General features: G+C 46.1%; 1 protein-coding gene across 2 annotated transcripts in view; it reads left to right on the top strand.

The window, feature by feature from the left end:
- The window catches only part of CMIP (c-Maf inducing protein), a 253,336-nt gene that overhangs the window by 221,530 nt on the left and 11,504 nt on the right, over positions 1 to 20,302 (top strand). Inside the window, exons 14-17 of one of the 2 annotated variants that reach the window (XM_068260379.1) lie at positions 4,191 to 4,316; positions 10,692 to 10,808; positions 12,098 to 12,238; positions 19,789 to 19,836. In XM_068260379.1, coding sequence (XP_068116480.1) covers positions 4,191 to 4,316; positions 10,692 to 10,808; positions 12,098 to 12,238; positions 19,789 to 19,836 — 432 coding nt within the window. The remainder of the gene's footprint in view (positions 1 to 4,190; positions 4,317 to 10,691; positions 10,809 to 12,097; positions 12,239 to 19,788; positions 19,837 to 20,302) is intronic. The other variant, XM_068260380.1, reaches the window with a different exon arrangement.

Here is a 20,302-nt window from a genome sequence, read left to right on the forward strand (position 1 = left end):
CTTACAACTGGACAAATCATTTCAGGTCTCCGGGACAAGCAGTGCATTCAGTTCGGATGAATCCCCAGACATTTAGGCCTTGTTCACATTATAAATTGCCAGCGCTATTCCAGGCGTTGAGCAAGTGCTTTTTCAAGCGCTTTGCGATTTACATATACTTTCCATTGAGCCAAAGCGCTCAGAAAAAAAAGCAATTAAAATGCTCATATGTGAACACACTCATAGGGAATCATTCGCTTTTGGGGAGATTTCTCAAATCGCCAGCGCTTACAAAAACCTGCAAACACTCAGTGTGAACAAGTCCTTACTGGATATGTATGGATAACTCCTGTACTTCAGGCATAAAATGGCCTAGTCTAAACTAACACACATCATGTTGATTGTTGTTAAAATTTCTGGATAAAAAAAAAAAAGTTTCAGTAAAGATGTAAAAGCAAACCTGAAGCGAAAAAAAACCCCCATACATTAGCCAAGCGTTTTACAGGCGGATGCGGCCAGCGGATCGCACCTAAAACCGCTCAGTGTACACTGGGCCTGGCTCCTACCAGAGAAAAGCACTTTGCAAATGTGTTGTTGTTGTGGTTGTTGGTACACACCGTGCAATTTTCATTTCAGAGCCTACTCAAGCACGAGATCTGATCGATATTCAGCGATGACATTGATTGTACTGTCTATAAAAGAGAGCTAGCATACACGTGTATGCAATTTCTTTTCAATTTTGATCATATTTCCGATTTGGATGTTACCATATTCTCAGCACGATGACCAGAATTTTGCTCAATGTTTTCCCGTCTGTCTAATCTGATTTCAGTCGAGAGTGAGATTGATTTTGAGCTCTGAATCAGTCGCTGGCAATAATTAGGCTGTGTAGTTTTACTGGATCTGAAGTGCAGGTTGCATAGTGGGTTCCAGGCCTAGGATCCCATTTATAGAGAATGATCTGATAGCAGATCACCATTTGTCATCATACTTCTCTTACCTTCATAATTACAAAAGCGAACAGTTCTTTGGTTGTGTAGACCGTAGTAATTACTCTATTGTGGCGGACTCTAAGGCACCATTCCCTCGAATAACAATCAGCTTGATTAACATAAATAGAGGAAAGCAGTTAGAACCTCTCTTGGAATTTTGTTGCGCTCCTGTTTCACCATCTGTGAGAGTTTCTATCAACTCCTGCCTCTACTTCCTGTGCAAACAGGAAGTAGAGAATTCTCTTCAATGGTGATGGAGACTGCAGAAAGAAGAGCCAATCAGGACTCATGGAGCAGCTGCTCAACACTATTAAAGTGAGCAGTTCTGTACATCAGCAGAAAAGTTCCATCATTTCAGTAGACATTACAGTTTTTTTGTGGTGATCAGCATTTTACTGTATTGTTTTATATGGAGACCTCTCTTCAGTTTAGCACTCTACTAAACAAAAAGTCATTTATATTTTACTCTTGGCAAACATTCCTGCCTAGACCACACATTTGGAGCCTGCAGAGGGGGTGATAGATGTATATTGTTCCATATTTATCTCTGTAGCTTTGAGGAGTTCCCCGTCAGATAGTCCTGTGTGTATCCTGGCACTGACTATCCGCTTCAAGACTTGAGATTGGCAGTCTATTTTAATAAAATGACTAACTCAGCATGCAGTAGCAAAACAAACGTCAAACATAGGCTGCCATTTGCGTCATACTTTTGCCTTTTTGGGAAGATTTTTTTGGCAGTCGTAGAATGCCTTGACTGTGTTGGAGTATTATTCTCCTCTTTATTGAATATATTATACTCTCCAACAATCCGCAGTTTATTTTTAGCATGCGTTTGGGAAAACACAGTCTTTGGTTGCACCATTTTATTAAGCGAATATTAATGTTTGGGGTTTTTTTTCTCTACTGAATGAACAATCTTCCCTAAGCTCTGGTTCAGTTTAAACTAGCTCTTTAATGTACATCTGTAAAAATCGCAAATCTATAGAAAAGATGCCTTCTCTTAGAGACAATATGTAAACACAATACACTTCATTCAATTATGATGTAAAATGTAAAAGTTTATTAAGGACTTATCCAGAAACATCAAGAATTAAAAACTATAAAACCCCCAATCTTAAACCGATTATAATCGGAAATCTCTCCAGGGACTGTGATCAGAACAGTGACAAATCGTTTATATAAGTGACTGGTGCACAAAAAAGGTATTATGTCTATTGCACAAATCCCTTCACTATCATACCACAAATAAACCACCTGCATAACTATCATTAATAAATCATTTGCAAAAAATCTTGCCTGTGAACCAAAAAAGTGCTGCGTGCTATCTAAGTATAAAAATATTTTGTGAACATATCACTAAACCAATTCCAAAACAATCTATAGTGAAACAGTAATATCACAATTAATTATACTGTGCAATGCATAATAAAGTGCTGCCATGCTTACCAATGGTGTATATACGGTCCCAGCTACTGGAGGGAGAGGGGGGAAATGTTGCCTTACGCGATCGCAGCGCTCTGCTGCTTCTAGGGAGCTTCTGTAAAAATAGTCTGAACTCGGAAAGAATATTTTCTACTGTGTTATTTTTTTTTTGCGCCCGACAGTCAGGTACATGTATTTAGATTATTTTTTTTTTATTTATGTAGCGCCAGCATCTTCTGTAGCAATGTACATAGTTTGAGAAACATAAATACATGAAATGTTCAAAACCCTGTAAGATGAATACAACCACCAATGCAAATACTTATAGATGATGCATGAGTTCTTGTTCATATACACCTAAACCAGTTTATATTTAACAGAAGACAATAAAAACAGTGTGCAAGTACTTACATAGCGATCCCTTCAGATGTAATCATCAGCGTAGTGTGTTTTGCACATAAAGATTCAAATGGTAATAGTAGTCCCAATCTCCAGTCTCCAACCGATTTCTGCGTTCCGCCTCCATCAGGGCTCAGGCCCGGTTCACACTATATGTTAAAGCCAAATGGATCCGGTAAAGTGGATACGTTCTCCGCTTCACCGAATCCATATGGCTTGGTCCACACTGGTAAATGGTCACTGGTCAATCGGATCGGTTTTCACTCCGTTGCCACTACGGTCTGCTGAGCGGGTGGGTGAGGGGGAGAGAGAGGGAGGGTTTCTTACCCAGGCTTCCATCTCTTCCCCCTGCGTCACGTGACTACCAGGAAGCGTGGTAGTCACATGACGCGGTGTGAAGGGAAAGAGACGGAAGCCTGGGTAAGAAACCCTCCCTCTCTCCCTCCTTCACCTGCTTGCTCAGGAGTCTAGCGTCCCCAGTCCCCACATCCCCCCAGATCCCCACCCCTAGAAGGAGCATCCCTCCAGAACCCTACCCCAGGTGGAGTGTCCCCACATCCCTCCCAGATCCCCACCCCAGGATGAGCGTCCCCTGTCCCAGTGGATTTTGGCCCTAGAATGGTCTGTTTCTTCTCTGGTGTGAAGAAACTTTCGTTCTCTCATTCCCCCCAATGCAGGACTTTCGTTTCCGTTCCGCTGGGCTCTGGAAATTTTGGTACTCAGCGGAACGGACGCATGTGAACGGATCCATAGGTTAACGTTGGATCCATTCGCATCCGTTCAGTTTGTACAGTATCTTTTATTTTTATTTATTTTTTTTACCGCTAATGTGAACTGGGCCTTATTGTCTTCTGCTGGCAATAAACTGGTTTATGTGCATATGAACAAGTTACCATCGGTCGTTCCATTGGTTTTTGGTGGAGGTCACCTCTATATGTGTTGCGTACTGGTTGGTTACTGCAGACACCACTTATAATACCAAACGCTGAGGATTTCTGACATGCTTTGATGAGCACCTGAGTGGATGTGGTAGCCTGTGCAGCTGCTTTTTCTGCCTTGTGTTTTTTTTCCCCTGATAGTACCTGTATTTCCCCTTGTATCTACATACTGGTTTGAGACATCAGCAATACTGGTGTACATTCGTATGATAAATTACAGCAGACTAAGAAACAATAGGAGGAGGTCCCTGCCCTTGCAAGCTTACAACCTAGAGGATCATAGGACATTTGTGTGATCAGTGTTTCTAATCCTATATGTGTCCTATCTGGGTTTATGTGAGCCAGGGAAAAAAAATAAGATTTTAAATGCAGGTAGCCTGGGAGACGTTCAATAACATGGAACACCTGGTGAAAAATAATTATAAATTAAAAGTGTGAATTTTTCTGGCTCCTCCCACAGGTGCACTCTTGTCTCTTAAGCGTCAGAGCTGGGAAAGATGGCTGGTTCCAACTGTACAGCCCAGGAGGGGTGGCTTGTGATGACGATGGGGAGCTCTTTGCCAGTATGGTACGTGTCTGCAATAACGTGAGTTTGAATTTCACCGATGCTAAAGCTTTGTTAACTGTGGATTTGAAATGTTTCATTTTTATTAGAAACAGGTACTCTCTGCTGTGTTTGTTTGTTATGTAAATATTTGAATCACAGTATATCTACATGAATGTGGTATTGTACCCACCTTAGTATTTTACAATGTATTGAGCAAAGTTTAAAAAAAAAAAAAAAACCATAACTAAAAAAAATGAAAAAATAAAGATAACTAAAGGAAAGCTGACTATCCTAAAACAACCTCAGGCAAGGTCTTAATGACTTCCTTTTGTTCCTCCACCATGGTAGAGTGAGAATCTAGATTAGCTTTCCATCTGGTCTGTTTTAAAACCCAACTGAACCCCAAAATGCTTTGCATCGCATCACACAATGTCAGTGCCATGATATATTACTATGGGAATTCCACATCACGTGTGGTGTGGCGGGTTCTAAGTTAACGCATGTGTTTACAGTGGCAGTGAGGCATACTTTCATTGTACTGTGTGCCTCACTGTATGATCCCACCTCATCAATAACACGCCATGCATCTTTTTGCCTATGTTGCATGGGCGATGTTATCAGCATGCAACCGACTCGGTGTGGAAGGGCCCTTACACTTTTAGCCATAGACCCTGAACAAACATGCAGATCAAGTGTTTCTGACTGAAGTCTGACTAGATTAGCCATATACTTGTTTCATGTGTGTTATTCAGACACTACTGCAGCCACAGAGATCAGCAGGCAACTGATTCAACTTGCCAAAATCCTCCCAAAACATTAAATATTGCATACTATGTCTTGTCAGTCTGTGGTTGATCAGAGTCAAATCAGACATGGGAGAGAACCTCATGAGTGCATTTACAAGTGAGACAGGTTTAACTGTAGATGACTAATATCAAAGCCTGCCAATGTGATGGGTGATGTCTGGGGATCCGGATCCAGTTTCCATGACGCCTGCAACAAACAGGAAGTTTAAATGCTTGTATGTATTCTTGCATGTGTATATATGATGTCACCCGATTAAAAATATATTACCCCGAGTCACCTCAGACTCTAATCATAGCAGCGTCTATGCCAGGGGAATACTGGGGAATTTAGCAATAAGCAATATGCCATCTTAAAGTGAACCTCCGGACTAAAAATCGACTCAGCAGCACTGAAAAGGCTTGGTGTTTCTTTAACAGTTTCACAGCATCAGAACTTTGTTTCTCTTATACAAGCCTCATTTTTAGCTGCACAGAAGAAAACTGCCCGGGCTTTTTTCCACTAATGCTGTGCAAAGCATGATGGGATTTCTGATGTTGTTGCTCTCGTTCTGCTGTTTTGGAGCAAATTGTTTTTTTACACTTTGAATTTGACATTTGAAGCCTAGCATGTGCAGCTGGGAGGGGTGATCAGGACAGTTGGAACTGTGTCTCATGCTCCTTGTCACCTCCTTTCAACCAAAAAGATGGCTGCCCCCATGACAAAGATGGCAGCCCCCATGAACCACAAACATTTGCCTGTTCTTTTAAAACAGGGTGGGTAAAATATATTACCTATCTATTCTAATTAACATAACTAATGTAACTTAATGACAGTATGTTTGTTTAGGCTGACGTTCCCCTTTAAGGCTTAAAGAGACACTGAAGCAAAAAAACAGGATGATATAATGAATTGTGTGTGTAGTACAGCTAAGAAATAAAATATTAGCAGCACAGATATGTGTCTGATACTGTTTCCAGTACAGGAAGAGTTAAGTAGCTCCAGTTATCTATGCAAAAGAGCCATTGAGCTCCACGCCTTTCAAAGTCGCAGAGAGCTCTTTCTTCAGAAGCTTATTATGTCTACTGTCAGTCATTGTATTTTCTTTTTCTCTGCAGAGAACAGGTCAAAAGTTCACTGGACTGCTCTGTAAAATCATTTAGGGCCGGTTCACACTTTGCGCTTTGCCCGCGATTGCCTTCGGCTTCCGTGATCACCATTTGCGGGCAAAAATCTCGCGATTCAGGCAATGTTTGCTTGTGATTCCTGTTCAATAGAACAAGGATCACAGAGCAATCTCCCCCAAAACGCTGCATCCCGCGTGATTGCGATTAATCGAAATCGCAACCGCTGCAGTGTGAATGTATCCATAGGGATGTTGTAGCAGCGCTTTGCTGATCGCCGGCGATCAGCAAAGCGCTGAAGAATCGCCCCAATGTGAACCAGCCCTTAGAATGCTGAGTAGTGTATAAACTGCAAATAATAAAGAATGATGCAATGTTATAAAAAAAAACACTATATAACTGAAAATAAAAATATGAGAATTTATTTTTTTTATACTTATGTTCTAGTAATTATCCCTACTACACAACCAATTCATTATATCATAATTTTTTTTTTTCGCTTCAGTGTCTCTTTAACTGCAGGCAGACTTAAGCTGGCCATACATGTATCGATTTTGTTCTAGCCAACTTGATCATTTTAAATGAATCTGATGGAAATCTCTTGCTTCCATTATATCCTATTGATTCTTTTTTTAAATTAATCTTGGACAGTTTATTGATAGAAAGTGTAATGTGATTTGTTGGAATATCTCTGTGGGAGGGGGCGGGGCAGGGCAGGAGGGGGCTGGATCAGTGAGTGCATAGCATTGCAATGTATCAAGCGGCACAAAGCTTGCAGTTTAACCATTGCTTTATAGGCTTCTGATGAAATCTTTCAAAATTGAGCATGCACTGTGGTATAGGAATCAATCGTTATCCGATCAGATAGGGATCGATCAGCTTGGCTTGTCAGGCAATGATCAGCCTGTGTCTGTCTAGCAGCAGCTTCACAAACGCCTAAAGCTGGGAATACACCATGAGATTTTTTTGGCAGAGCGATGGCTTGATAGATCATTTCTGACAGGTCCGATCTTATTTTGATTGTTTTTCTGATCAATTTTCTCATAGAGTTTAAGAAAACCAATCTGAAAAATGACCTGAAAATCGATCAGCCAATACATCTGCCGAAAAAAAACTCCTAGTGCATCCCCAGCATAACCTTACAGTTAATTATCCCCACTACTAGTAATGGTCACTGACAGAACCTTATACTGTATTTCAGCATTAGGTTCAGGTCATGTGACTCTTTCTGGTAGCAGCACATTAACATTCATGGCAGTGATCTCTGTGGATATATCACCTATTGGAAACAGAGCAGAATCAGCCCAGCATACAAGTGGGTGGGGCAAGACAGCATTTTCCTGGTATGTGGGTCTAATGGTGGGTACACACGGGGGACTGTTGTAGCTGTTGCTAGCACACAGGGGACATGTGCGCGACAGCTCGGCGACAGCTCCGCCTGTGCAACAGCTGTCTACATGTCTCTGCCCAAAGGCAGAGACGCGGCGGAAGCTTTCGCCGAAGGTTCGGTCCCCCGCCGGAAACTCCATCTACAGTGAAGTGGGTAGCTGTCACTAGTCCGCATACACACTGCGGACTAGCGACAGTTGCGGCGGCAGAAGTTGCCGTGCGATTAAACTTTCCAAACGCATGGCAACTGCTGTCTCTGGCGACAGTTTGGCGTGCGCCCTTCATACACACGGGGCAACTATCGCCGCAACGTGTGCGTGCCACGTGTTTGCGGTGACAGTTGTAACCCGTGTGTATGGGACATTACTGAAAGGAAGCACTGTCCTGTGAAGCTGTTTATAGTCATAATGCTGGCACTGTGAGATTACAAGCATGGCTAATTCTGGGACATGCTTTATGAATTAGACTTAGGGCCGCACCCATATCAGTCAGAATCAAATTTTGATGCCTGATCTGGGTGCGACCGTCTCGTTCATAAGCATGTCCCGGAATTAGTAATTTTTATTTGGACTCTGCAGCCGGCTAAGGCAGGGAGGGCTTCCATTTTAGGGGTGATCTGGCAGCCTGTGCTATTTTCTGGTATGCTCACCTACAATGCAGGTCCTGCTATTACAGGAAACTAAGCACCCATATGACAAAATATATAAAACAAAGCTCCCCCATAAGGGAGGTTCATCAATAGAGTGTGCCCGTCTTTATGCCCACTGCAGTCTTCTCCTGGGAGGTCGACTGTGCAATAATGTTTATGACAATATTATCACTGCTGTAAAAAGAAAAAAAAAAAAAGAACATAAAGGGAACCTAAACTGAGGGATATGGATGTTTCCTTTTAAACTACCAGTTGCCTGGCTTCCTACTGATCTATTTGGCTGCAGTAGTGGCTAAATCACACACCTGAAACAAGCATGCAGCTAATCCAGTCTGGCTTCAGTCAGAGCAGCTGATCTGCATGCTTGTTCAGGGGCTGTGGCAGAAAGTATTAGAGACACAAGATCAGCAGAAGAGTAAGGCAATGGGTATTATTTTAAAAGGAAAAATCCATATCCTTCTCAGTTTAGGTTCCCTTTAATGATGTTGAGGTTGATTCACAAAACTCACCTCATGAATTACCTCACAGATTCTTTTTCCTCGGGGTGGATTCACATAGCTACGGTAATATTGCCATGTGCAGGCAGTGCATGCAGGGATGGATCTAGACCAAGTTGCGCTTGGGGCAAGGTCATGTTTTTGCGCCTAAAGGTCAGGTTTTGGCACCTAAACTGCCATTCCCCATCCAGTTTTGGCACCTAATGGTCAGGTTTTGGTGCCTAAAGATCAGGTTTTGGCGCCTAAACTGCCATTCCCCATCCAAATTTTGCCGCCTTTTTAAGAATTCAACAAACTGCGCCTGGGCCAAGAGACCCGCCTGCCCCCCCCAGATCCGTCCCTGAGTGCATGACAGTATTACTGGCACTAATGCCAGCAGCGTACTGTGTGTTGTGCAACCCACAGTACATAGGTTACTATGGTAACGTGCGTTATACTAATTCTGCAACATGTGTTACTTGCATAATGTTTGCATTATCCATGTATGGCTGGTTGCGCCTATTGCACAGTGTGCAATACACTGCTGCCGTTAGAACCTGTAATATTGCTGTGCCCTGCCTGATGCATGAATCAAACCCTTTCTCTGATTTAACTCATGATATATCTCTTCTTATGTTTTATCCTTCGTATCTGTTTATCTCATGAATTAATTCTACTTATAATTCAGCTGAAAAATAAGTAACACGAGATAATCAAGGGAAAAGCTGTGTTAACAAAATCATTTTTTATTTCTTCTGACTTATATAAGTTGTGCTTAATGAATCAGATGGGAATAAGACTATATATACAGAATGCTTCTATTTACGAAATAATGGTAAATGCAGTTTATGTAGCGTGTTACACGTGCAGCATACGTGTTGTGTCTATAATGCAAGTTATTACTATTTAACATACATTATGTACTTTGAGTAGTTCCCAGTGAAACCTGTATGCGCCATACATTTGCATATATAAATGTTATTATTATTTAGTATTTATATAGCGCAGACAGAGTCTTGGCGCAGAGTCTTGGCACCTAACTGGCCCTCTGAGGGGCTCACAATCTAATCCCTACCATATGTGTTTGTATGTATTGTGTAGTGTATGTTTCATAGTCTAGGACCAATTTAAGGGGAAGTCCATTAACTTATCTGTATTATTTTGGGGAGGAAACTGGAGTGCCCAGAGGAAACCCACGTAGATACGGGGAGAGCATACAAACTCTGTACAGATAGTGCCCTGGCTGGGATTGGAACCAGGGCCGGTTCTCTCATGAAGCATGGTGAAACATTTGCCTCAGGTGCCAAGAATGCAGGGGCAGCATATTTGTTCTGTGTTTACACTAACAGCATACAGTCAGAGTAGGCGCACAAGGTAAAGAGGTCATCATTGGGGAAAAGCAGCTTGTTGTACTGTGTGAGGAGTCTGACAGTGAGTGAGGAGGGGGAGGCAGGAGAGCAGCAGTGAGGTGGCACTGCTGTCCTGACTGAGGAGGAATGGAGTGGCTGAGGCTGAGCAGTTTGTTTGTCACAGCCAGCCAGTGGGCTATTGTGCTGAGCTGCAGCATGTCATGTGAGAACATTAAATGAAGCAGAGTAAATTGTCGGGTGCTGTGCGATCATTCCAAATCGCGGGGGGAAGGGCTCAGCCTCACAAGTTTGCCTCAGGCAGCAAGAAGTGTAGAACTGATTGGAACCAGGGACCTAGCGCTGCAAGGCAAGAGTGCTGACCACTACACCACCGTGCTGCCCGTGTTGTTAGTGTTAGTGCTATTTGGTGAATACACCCCTTTATCTATTAAGTTAGCTAACAATTTTAGGCAAGGGAAGAATGGTTCTGTATGCTGTATGTGTTGTCACAAATGCAGAGAATGAGCCTCCTCTGGTACAAAGTGATGCCCATATAGTGCAGAGAAGCGTGTGTTTTGCTGACTATTGTGAATGTGTGTCAGGCTGTAATTGGGCACGCCCTAACACCTTCTCTCTTCACACAGGTGCACATCTTGATGGGATCTTGTTATAAAACCAAGAAGTTTCTTCTGTCGCTGGCGGAGAATAAACTGGGGCCATGCATGCTACTTGCCTTGCGAGGAAACCAGACTATGGTCGAGGTAAGAGAACGGCCAATGAGTTCACGTCGCCTCAGTGATTTCCAGAGAACATCGCCCAGATGGCTCAGTTTACTGTGTGTCTGGCAGCATTTCCTGTATCCCCACTTATATCTGAGCTGTGCCGTGTCTGGTGGAGGAGAGGAAGGGAGGGCACATACACTGATAAGCCACTCCAACATGGGCACAAGAGAGAGAGACTACATGCCACAGAGACAGGAAGCCACTGCAGACATGCTGTGTGGTGACCCAAAGCAGACATTGTACCCACCTGAGGAAGCACAACAACCTAGATCAGCTACTTCACAAGGAACTTTTACCTTGTTTATCAATTGTGTAAGAGGGATTTCTCAAATAAGAAATGAAAATGTCCAGCAAGAATCTAGTTACATTCCCAGGTGAAATTATCATCAGCAGGAATAATTGTTAGAGATGGTTTTTGGCGGTAGTTTAGTGATGAGCACTGTACAGCCATGCCTCTTGGCTTCTTGCTGAGCACCCTGTGTTCTGCTCTATGGAGAGGGTAGAGGAAGAGGCACAAGTGCCACCCTGCTGTGGCAACTGCTTAGGAATGTAACGTATAAGGTGAGGGTGATCTGTCTGGGCGGATTGCTGCAGGGAGCAACGTTTCCGATTCTTTGAGCTCTCTGTTAATCATACTGACACAGGTGGTGGGGGTGGAGCTGTCGCAAGCTCTGGCTTCCTGTCCAAACCAAGACAGTCCGCAGGAGAAAATAGGTTGAAAAATAGGTTGACATTACTTAAAGTGAACCTCCAGATTAAAAACCTACTCAGCAGCACTGAAAAGGCTTGGTGTTTCTTTAACAGTTTCACAGTCTCAGAACCTTTTTTGTTTTGTTACCCAAGCCTCATTTTTAGCTGCACAGAAGAAAACTGCCCGGGCATTTTTCCCCTGATGCTGTGCAAAGCATGATGCGATTTCTGATGTTGTTCTCCTTCTGCTGTTTTGGTGCAAATTTTTTTTATTTTAATTTTGAATTTGAGATTTGAAGCCTAGCGCGCGCAGCTGGGAGGGGGTGATCAGGACACAGGACAGCTGAAACTGTGTCTCATGCTCACCTCCTTTCAACCAAAAAGATGGCTGCCCTCATGAAATCACAAACATTTGCCTGTTCTTTTAAAACAGGGTGGATAAGAGATTATATTACCTATCTATTTTAATTAACATAACGAATGTAACCTAATGACAGTATGTTTGTTTAGGTTGAAGTTCCTCTTTAACCACAATTTGTATTGATTGTTTTCCTGTTTTGCCTTGTTGTGTTTGTCAGATTCTTTGCCTCATGCTGGAATACAACATCATTGAAAACAATGACACACAGCTGCAGATCATCTCTACCCTGGAGAGCACAGATGTGGGGAAGAAAATGTACGAGCAGCTCTGCGACAGACAGCGGGAGCTGAAAGAGCTGGTAAGCCCTGCATGTCAGCGAGTGTGGTGATTGTACACATCACCATGGCAACAAATGCACTTCTGTAGGGAGAGAGGGTGATCTGGAGTACTGTGGTCACATGCACATAACAACCACTCGAACTGCAGCCCAGTTACAGGATAAGGTCTGCTTCACATTGACCTAAAGAATGGAAGGTTTAGCAGAACGGAAAGGATGCGAACAGATCCAATGTTAACCTATGGATTTGCTCACATTGGTCCGTTCGAATGGATCCATTCAGCACGTTCCGCAAAACAGACCGCAAGTTGACCGATGGATGCGTCACATGGAGCGCAGGGTCGCGTGGAGCGGAGGGTTGCGGGGTCGCGTGGAGCGGAGGGTTGCGGGGTCGCACGGAGCCAGAGGTTTGCGGGGTCGAACGGAGCGGAGGTTTGCGGGGTCGCACGGAGCGGAGGGTTGCGGGGTCGCACGGAGCGGAGGGTTGCGGGGTCGCACGGAGCGGAGGGTTGCGGGGTCGCACGGAGCGGAGGGTTGCGGGGTCGCACGGAGCGGAGGGTTGCGGGGTCGCACGGAGCGGAGGGTTGCGGGGTCGCACGGAGCGGAGGGTTGCGGGGTCGCACGGAGCGGAGGGTTGCAGGGTCGCATGGAGCGGAGGGTTGCAGGGTCGCATGGAGCGGAGGGTCGCAGATGGAAAACCTTTTAAACACTTATCCCTGCCACAGATCAGTTTTTACACGGATCAGTTCTTCATCCCTGCCAGTGTGAACTCGGGCCTAAAACATGATTTTGGATTTGGATAGTGTGGTATGGAGTTAGGGCCTGTTTTGGATATTTATTGTTGTTTCTTAGCTTTGCCTGTGAGAATTTCCAGCACTTCCTGCCCAGAAACTCCCATAGGACCCGATTCACGTATCTCTGGTAATATTGCCCTGCGCAGGCAGCGCACATTTCTACTGGCACTTATGCCAGCAAAGCACCGCGCGTTGCACTTCCATGGGTGACGCAAGCTTTGCTATGGAAACACTGGTTACCGTAGTAATGCTTGTGTTACCCATGTCCCAGGGTAACATAATTAGCATAACGTAGGTTACCATAGTAACACTTGCATTACCCATGCACCTGAGGTTACACAAGTAGTTATACGCGTTACCATAGTAACACTTGCTCTGCTAGTGTACCGTGGGTTCCACTGATCTCACTATGTGTAGTACTCTGCTGGTGTAAGTACCAGTAAAAATGCTGTGCGCTGCCCATGCACCCCAATAGTACCTGAGCTACATGAATACATTTTTGTATAGGGGAAGAGTTAGAAACCTTCAGTAGTTTCTATAAGGCCCGGTTCACATTAGCGTTTCAGCCAAAAAGGATCTGGTGAGCGGATCCGGTCTCCGCTTCGCCGGATCCGGATGGCTATGTCTGCGGCCCGGTTCACATTGAAAATGGAAAGTGAAAATGGATCTGATCAATGATTGATCGGATTCATTTTCACTCAATTTCCCCAGCAAATACATACCTAATCTTCTGTAGCAGCCGGCGGTAGAGGCTTCCTCTTCTTCCACTGTGATTACACAGTCATGTGACTAGTCACATGACGCGGAAGAAGATGGAAGCCTCTACCGCCGGCTGCTACAGAAGATTAGGCATGTATAAACCTTCGCACACCCACCCGCCCGGCTGCTGCACCCTCCCATCGCTCAGATTCGTGCCCCCATCCCTCGTGGAACGGCCCGTTTCTTCACTAGTGTGAAGAAGCGTTCCGTTTTACATTGCCCCAAATGCTGCAGCATTTTCTCTCTGGATCCGTTCCGCTGGGCAGAACGGTCTGGAAAATTAGGGACTGCAGCATTTTTTAGATCTGGGGACCTGATCTCTTGCACAGAACAGAAGGAACACATAGAGAAATGCACCCTGTATTGTATTTAGAGCAGGGGTCCCCAAAATTTTTTGGTCGAGGGCCGGGTCAGCATGCTTAAGAACGCTGGGGGCCCAGAGCATACATGAAATTATGTAGAAAAGATTATATTGAACCTAGATAGTTAGTGTAAACTATTACCTATTAACGCAAGCAGCCCTTATGTCTCCCATTTAGCCAAATCAGATATTACGCCCTCCAACACAGCAAGTGCAGATAGTAGGCCCCCCAACACAGCAAGTGCAGGTAGTAGGCCCCTCAACACAGCAAGTGCAGGTAGTAGGCCCCTCAACACAGCAAGTACAGTTAGTAGGCCCCTCAACACAGCAAGTGCAGGTAGTAGGCCCCCCAACACAACAAGTGCAGATAGTAGGCCCCTCAACACAGCAAGTGCAGGTAGTAGGCCCCCCAACACAGCAAGTGCAGGTAGTAGGCCCCCCAACACAGCAAGTGCAGGTAGTAGGCCCCCCAACGCAGCAAGTGCAGGTAGTAGGCCCCCCAACGCAGCAAGTGCAGGTAGTAGGCCCCCCAACACAGCAAGTGCAGGCAGTAGGCCCCCCAACACAGCAAGTGCAGGTAGTAGGCCCCCCAACACAGCAAGTGCAGGTAGTAGGCCCCTCAACACAGCAAGTGCAGATAGTAGGCCCCTCAACACAGCATGTGCAGGTAGTAGGCCCCCCAACACAGCAAGTGCAGGTAGTAGGCCCCTCAACACAACAAGTGCAGATAGTAGGCCCCCCAACACAGCAAGTGCAGGTAGTAGGCCCCTCAACACAACAAGTGCAGACAGTAGGCCCCTCAACACAGCATGTGCAGGTAGTACGCCCCCCAACACTGCAAGTGCAGGTAGTATGCCCCCCAACACAGCAAGTGCAGGTAGTAGGCCCCCCAACACAACAAGTGCAGGTAGTAGGCCCCCCAACACAGCAAGTGCAGGTAGTAGACCCCCAACACAGCAAGTGCAGGTAGTAGGCCCCCCAACACAGCAAGTGCAGGTAGTAGGCCCCCCAACACAGCATGTTCAGATAGTAGGCCCCTCAACACAACAAGTGCAGATAGTAGGCCCCTCAACACAACAAGTGCAGATAGTAGGCCCCTCAACACAGCATGTGCAGGTAGTAGGCCCCCCAACACAGCAAGTGCAGGTAGTAGGCCCCTCAACACCGCATGTGCAGGTAGTAGGCCCCTCAACACAACAAGTGCAGACAGTAGGCCCCTAAACACAGCATGTGCAGGTAGTACGCCCCCCAACACTGCAAGTGCAGGTAGTAGGCCCCCCAACACAGCAAGTGCAGGTAGTAGGCCCCCCAACACAGCAAGTGCAGGTAGTAGACCCCCAACACAGCAAGTGCAGGTAGTAGGCCCCCCAACACAGCAAGTGCAGGTAGTAGGCCCCCCAACACAGCATGTGCAGATAGTAGGCCCCTCAACACAACAAGTGCAGATAGTAGGCCCCTCAACACAGCATGTGCAGGTAGTAGGCCCCCCAACACAGCAAGTGCAGGTAGTAGGCCCCTCAACACCGCATGTGCAGGTAGTAGGCCCCTCAACACAACAAGTGCAGATAGTAGGCCCCTCAACACAGCATGTGCAGATAGTAGCCCCCCCCCCCCTCAACACAACAAGTGCAGGTAGTAGGCCCCTCAACACAGCAAGTGCAGGTAGTAGGCCCCTCAACACAGCATGTGCAGATAGTAGCCCCCCCCCCCCAACACAGCAAGTGCAGGTAGTAGGCCCCCCAACACAGCAAGTGCAGGTAGTAGGCCCCCCAACACAGCAAGTGCAGGTAGTAGGCCCCTCAACACAACAAGTGCAGGTAGTAGGCCCCTCAACACAGCATGTGCAGATAGTAGCCCCCCCCAACACAGCAAGTGCAGGTAGTAGGCCCCTCAACATAGCATGTGCAACTATTGTGACTAACATAGCAAGTCATATGTGAGCCTTATAATATCACCCAGTGGCCTGCAAAATCTCACCCATACGCACACAATCACTGTGGCAATATATACAGCAGAACCCCCCACTTCCCCTTCGAAAAAGTAAGTATAACATTCCTGCACAGCACTGACCAAAATACATGTGATTATACTTGTTACAAGTCATCCCCTCCACCTGGTAACCCACTTTCCCAGCAGCCTGAAACACAATCCATCACGCAAAGCTATCAGTGTTCATAATACACATTTTTAAAATACTCTCGTTACCCCCCAAACTACCCCCTTTCCCCAATAATCGCATGAACTGCTAATTATCCAGCCCTAGACACACACACTGCTTTTATATTACTTCTAACTGAGATGTGTGTGGTATTCAGTCAGCACCCCCTCCAATCTTCATGTGACCACAGGATGCACATGCTCGTCATCTCGTGTTGAGAGCTTACAAGTCACTAGAGGATGCTGGGTGACAGAGCCCCATCCTCTGCTCAGTGAGACGCAGGAAGGAAGTACTTGACCACACGTCTACCGGATGAGTCAGAAAACATGCGTCGTCTACCTAGGCTAATGCTGGCACTTCGAGTCTTTCTTGTACGTTTTACTATCAAACTTGCCCAGTTCCTTATCTGTGGGTAAACAGGCGGGACATTTACCTGAGAATACACAATGTGGCAGAGCAGACAGGCAGACTAGCTTGTAGCATTTCTCAATAACTGCAGTTTATAGAGGAATAACATTACTTAAAGGGAACCCAAGGTGAGAGGGATATGAATGCTGGCATGTTTATTTCCTTTTAAACAATGCACATTTTCTGGCTGTGGCTGTACTACTGATCTTATGCCTCTAATTCTTTTAGCCATAAGGAGCGTACACACGCCTTACTTTAGCAAACGACAGGTCCATCAGACCCTCCCGCTGGGCGGACGTTCTGCCAACAGTAGCACGTGTGTACACGCTGTCTCTTATCAGTCTGCCGACAGCTTGTACACACGTGCTACTGTCGGCAGAACGTCCGCCCAGCGGGAGGGTCTGATGGACCTGTCGTTTGCTAAAGTAAGGCGTGTGTACGCGCCTATAGGCCCTGAACAAAGATACAGATCAGATGTGTATGAATTCTGACAAGATTAGTTGTATGCATGTAATTTAGACCCTATTGACCAGAAAGACCAGCAAGACTGCCCGGCAACTGTTATTGTTTAACCACTTGAGGACCCACCCTTTACCCCCCCTTAAGGACCAGCGCAGTATTCTGTGATCTGTGCTGGGTGGGCTCTGCAGCCCCCAGCACAGATCAGGCAGCACGCAGAGCGATCAGATCGCCCCCCTTTTTTCCCCCCTATGGGGATGGTGTGCAGGGGGGGTCTGATCGCTCCTCTTGGCTGGCATGTTGCGGGGGGGGCACCTCAAAGCCCCCCTCCGCGTGGAAATTCCCGTACTCCCTCTCCTACCTGTCATCCCCGGTGATCGGGGCTGCACAGGACGCTATCCGTCCTGTGCAGCCAGTGACAGGACGTCCCCTGTCACATGGCGGCGATCCCCGGCCGCTGATTGGCCGGGGATCGCCGATCTGCCTTACGGCGCTGCTGCGCAGCAGCGCCGTACAATGTAAACAAAGCGGATTATTTCCGCTTGTGTTTACATTTAGCCTGCGAGCTGCCATCGGCGGCCCGCAGGCTATTCACGGAGCCCCCCGCCGTGAATTGACAGGAAGCAGCCGCTCGCGCGAGCGGCTGCTTCCTGATTAATTAGCCTGCAGCTGGCGACGCAATACTGCGTCGCTGGTCCTGCAGCTACCACTTTGCCGACGCGCGTTATGAGTGCGCGGTCGGCAAGTGGTTAAAAGGAAATAAATATGGCAGCTTCCACAGGTCTCACACCTTGGGTTCTTTTTAAGTCACTTTATACATCTTTATATACCAATATCAGTTGCTGTAGGCTTTTAAAGAAAAGGATTTAGCAATTGTAGCTGGTTTTATTGAAGTATCATAATGAAAAAAAACACAAATTTAAAAAAAAACAAAAAATTGTTTACATTTCTACTGGCATCAGCCTGATTAGTTTTATACATTTTTTTTATCTTGCTGCAATTTTCATTCAAACATCTCTAGAAGTGCGGCCAATGTAACCCGACCCACAGGGACACTTTAACAAGTAGACTACATTAGTTGTGACTCAGGAAAAATAATTATGTTAATGTTTAAGTTATATAATTTGTGCACCAATAGTGTGTCAGCACTTGACAAAGGCCTGCGTGCTGAAACGTGTTTTTTCGTTATGATACTTTAATAAACCAATAAACCATAAAGCCTAGTGCTAGCTACATGATAGCCGCTGTGCAGCGGCATCCCCCCACTCCTTCCGATCGCCTCCGGCGATCAGAGCAAACAGGAAATCTCGTTCAGAACGGGATTTCCTGTTTGGCTTCCCCCGTCGCCATGGCGACGATCGGGATGGCGTCTGGGGGCGTCCTGATCCACCCCTTAGCGCAGCCTGGCGGTGATTGGCCAGGCTGCGCTCGGGGGGGGCCCTCTAACACGGCAGGTAGCGGCGAATTGGCGCGGAGCGGCGGCGATCGGCTTGTACATGCAGCTAGCAAAGTGCTAGCTGCGTGTAACAAAGCAAAAAGTGTGGAAATCGGCCCACCAGGGGCCTGAGAAATCCTCCGCGGCGGCTTACCCCGAGCTCAGCTCGGGATTATCGTCCAAGAGGTTAAATATCCTACTGATCCCAAAATTGAACAGAGCAATTCTCAGGCTGCGTTCACGCTATGGTTCCAGTGCCATGGCCAATCAAAATTGAATGTGTATACACACTCTGAAGCCTGATTGGCCAACCGTATTGAAAGTGTGTACCAGGGTTAAACATCCCCTTCACATGTATAGGTGGAAGATGATCTTCTCTTAATCAGAATTCAAAGGCGTACTCCAGTCTTTTGTATAGTTACAGTCACGCAACTCCATAGGATTCAGTGGGAGAACAGGGTTAATACAATCTCGTGATTGCTGCAGCCTTTTAAATAGATGTATATTGCAGGTACGTTTGTGGGGCCCTGGTGGACTCTTCATTTAGGGCTCTGACCAGGGGCGTTGCTAGGATCCTAAGAGATCAGGGGCATTTTTGGGCTCTCCAGCCAGAAAATGGATGTGGTCACATAAGAATGTGGGTGTGGGTGGAGCCAAATTTACATGAATTTAACAGCGGTCTAAGTAGGCATGTCCAGCAAAATGTTGGAGATATCCTCTGTAGCTGGCGATTCTCACCCTAGCATCAGACACTAGGAGCTTTAGCATCTGATTCATTCTCAGACACTAGAGGGAGAGGCCTGGGAGAGAATATGTCTGCAGAATCTGGAGACCAGGCGACCAGAGGTGGGTTCTGCCACCCCCTGCTGGACTCTGCCTGGGGGACATCCGTGGTACCCGAGAATACATCCATGGCACATGCCACTGATCTTTGGGGCTAACAACACCCCTGGCTCTGACAGTAATTTAACGATCACCACTGTACTTTGGAAAAGAGACCATTAGAGAGTAAAATGTTGTAAGTGGAAGATGATCACGGTGGATGCCGGCGTTTGCTGGCTGTAATGAAACAGGAAATAATTTGTGGCGAGCTGCCCGGAGATAAAATATTTGTATTGCGTTTTGCTGTAGCTAATGATGTGTAATAATCTCAGATTACCTGCCATATGCTGACTCTTCTATTCATTGTTCTTGCAGCAAAGAAAAGGAGGTCCCACCCGCCTCACACTGCCATCCAAGTCCACGGTAAGCATTGTTTGCTTGGTGAAGGAATTACATGAAACCTATTCTCTATGCAGTGGTAGAACTGGGGAGGGGCGGTCGCATGAGGTATTTCACACTCACACCCAATGCTGGACCTTTGCCACATTCTGGGCCTGATTTACTAATGTGTTTCCAGTGGTCCCTTTGCATCCTCTATCGGGACACCTAATGTGAATCATCAAAACCGGACTTGATTTTTTTCCCCAGAACTAATTCAGCGCCCCCCACCCATGTTTTGTGATGTGTACTTCTGTGCCTTTGACAAAAAAATGTTAATAATACTGCATCCTGTAGTTCATTCTTGCCAGAAAGGTGGGACTTGTTTACCCAGCACAGTGCAGATTGTTGGACACCGCCCACTTCCTCCCTGTGCTTAGAGATATTAACTCTTTGTGTACAGCACTGTAGGTCAGCAGTCATCTCCCTGCTTGGTCTACTTTTTGCTTAG

This window comes from Hyperolius riggenbachi, chromosome 11 (genome assembly GCF_040937935.1).
Source record: "Hyperolius riggenbachi isolate aHypRig1 chromosome 11, aHypRig1.pri, whole genome shotgun sequence".
NCBI classification, from domain to species: domain Eukaryota; kingdom Metazoa; phylum Chordata; class Amphibia; order Anura; family Hyperoliidae; genus Hyperolius; species Hyperolius riggenbachi.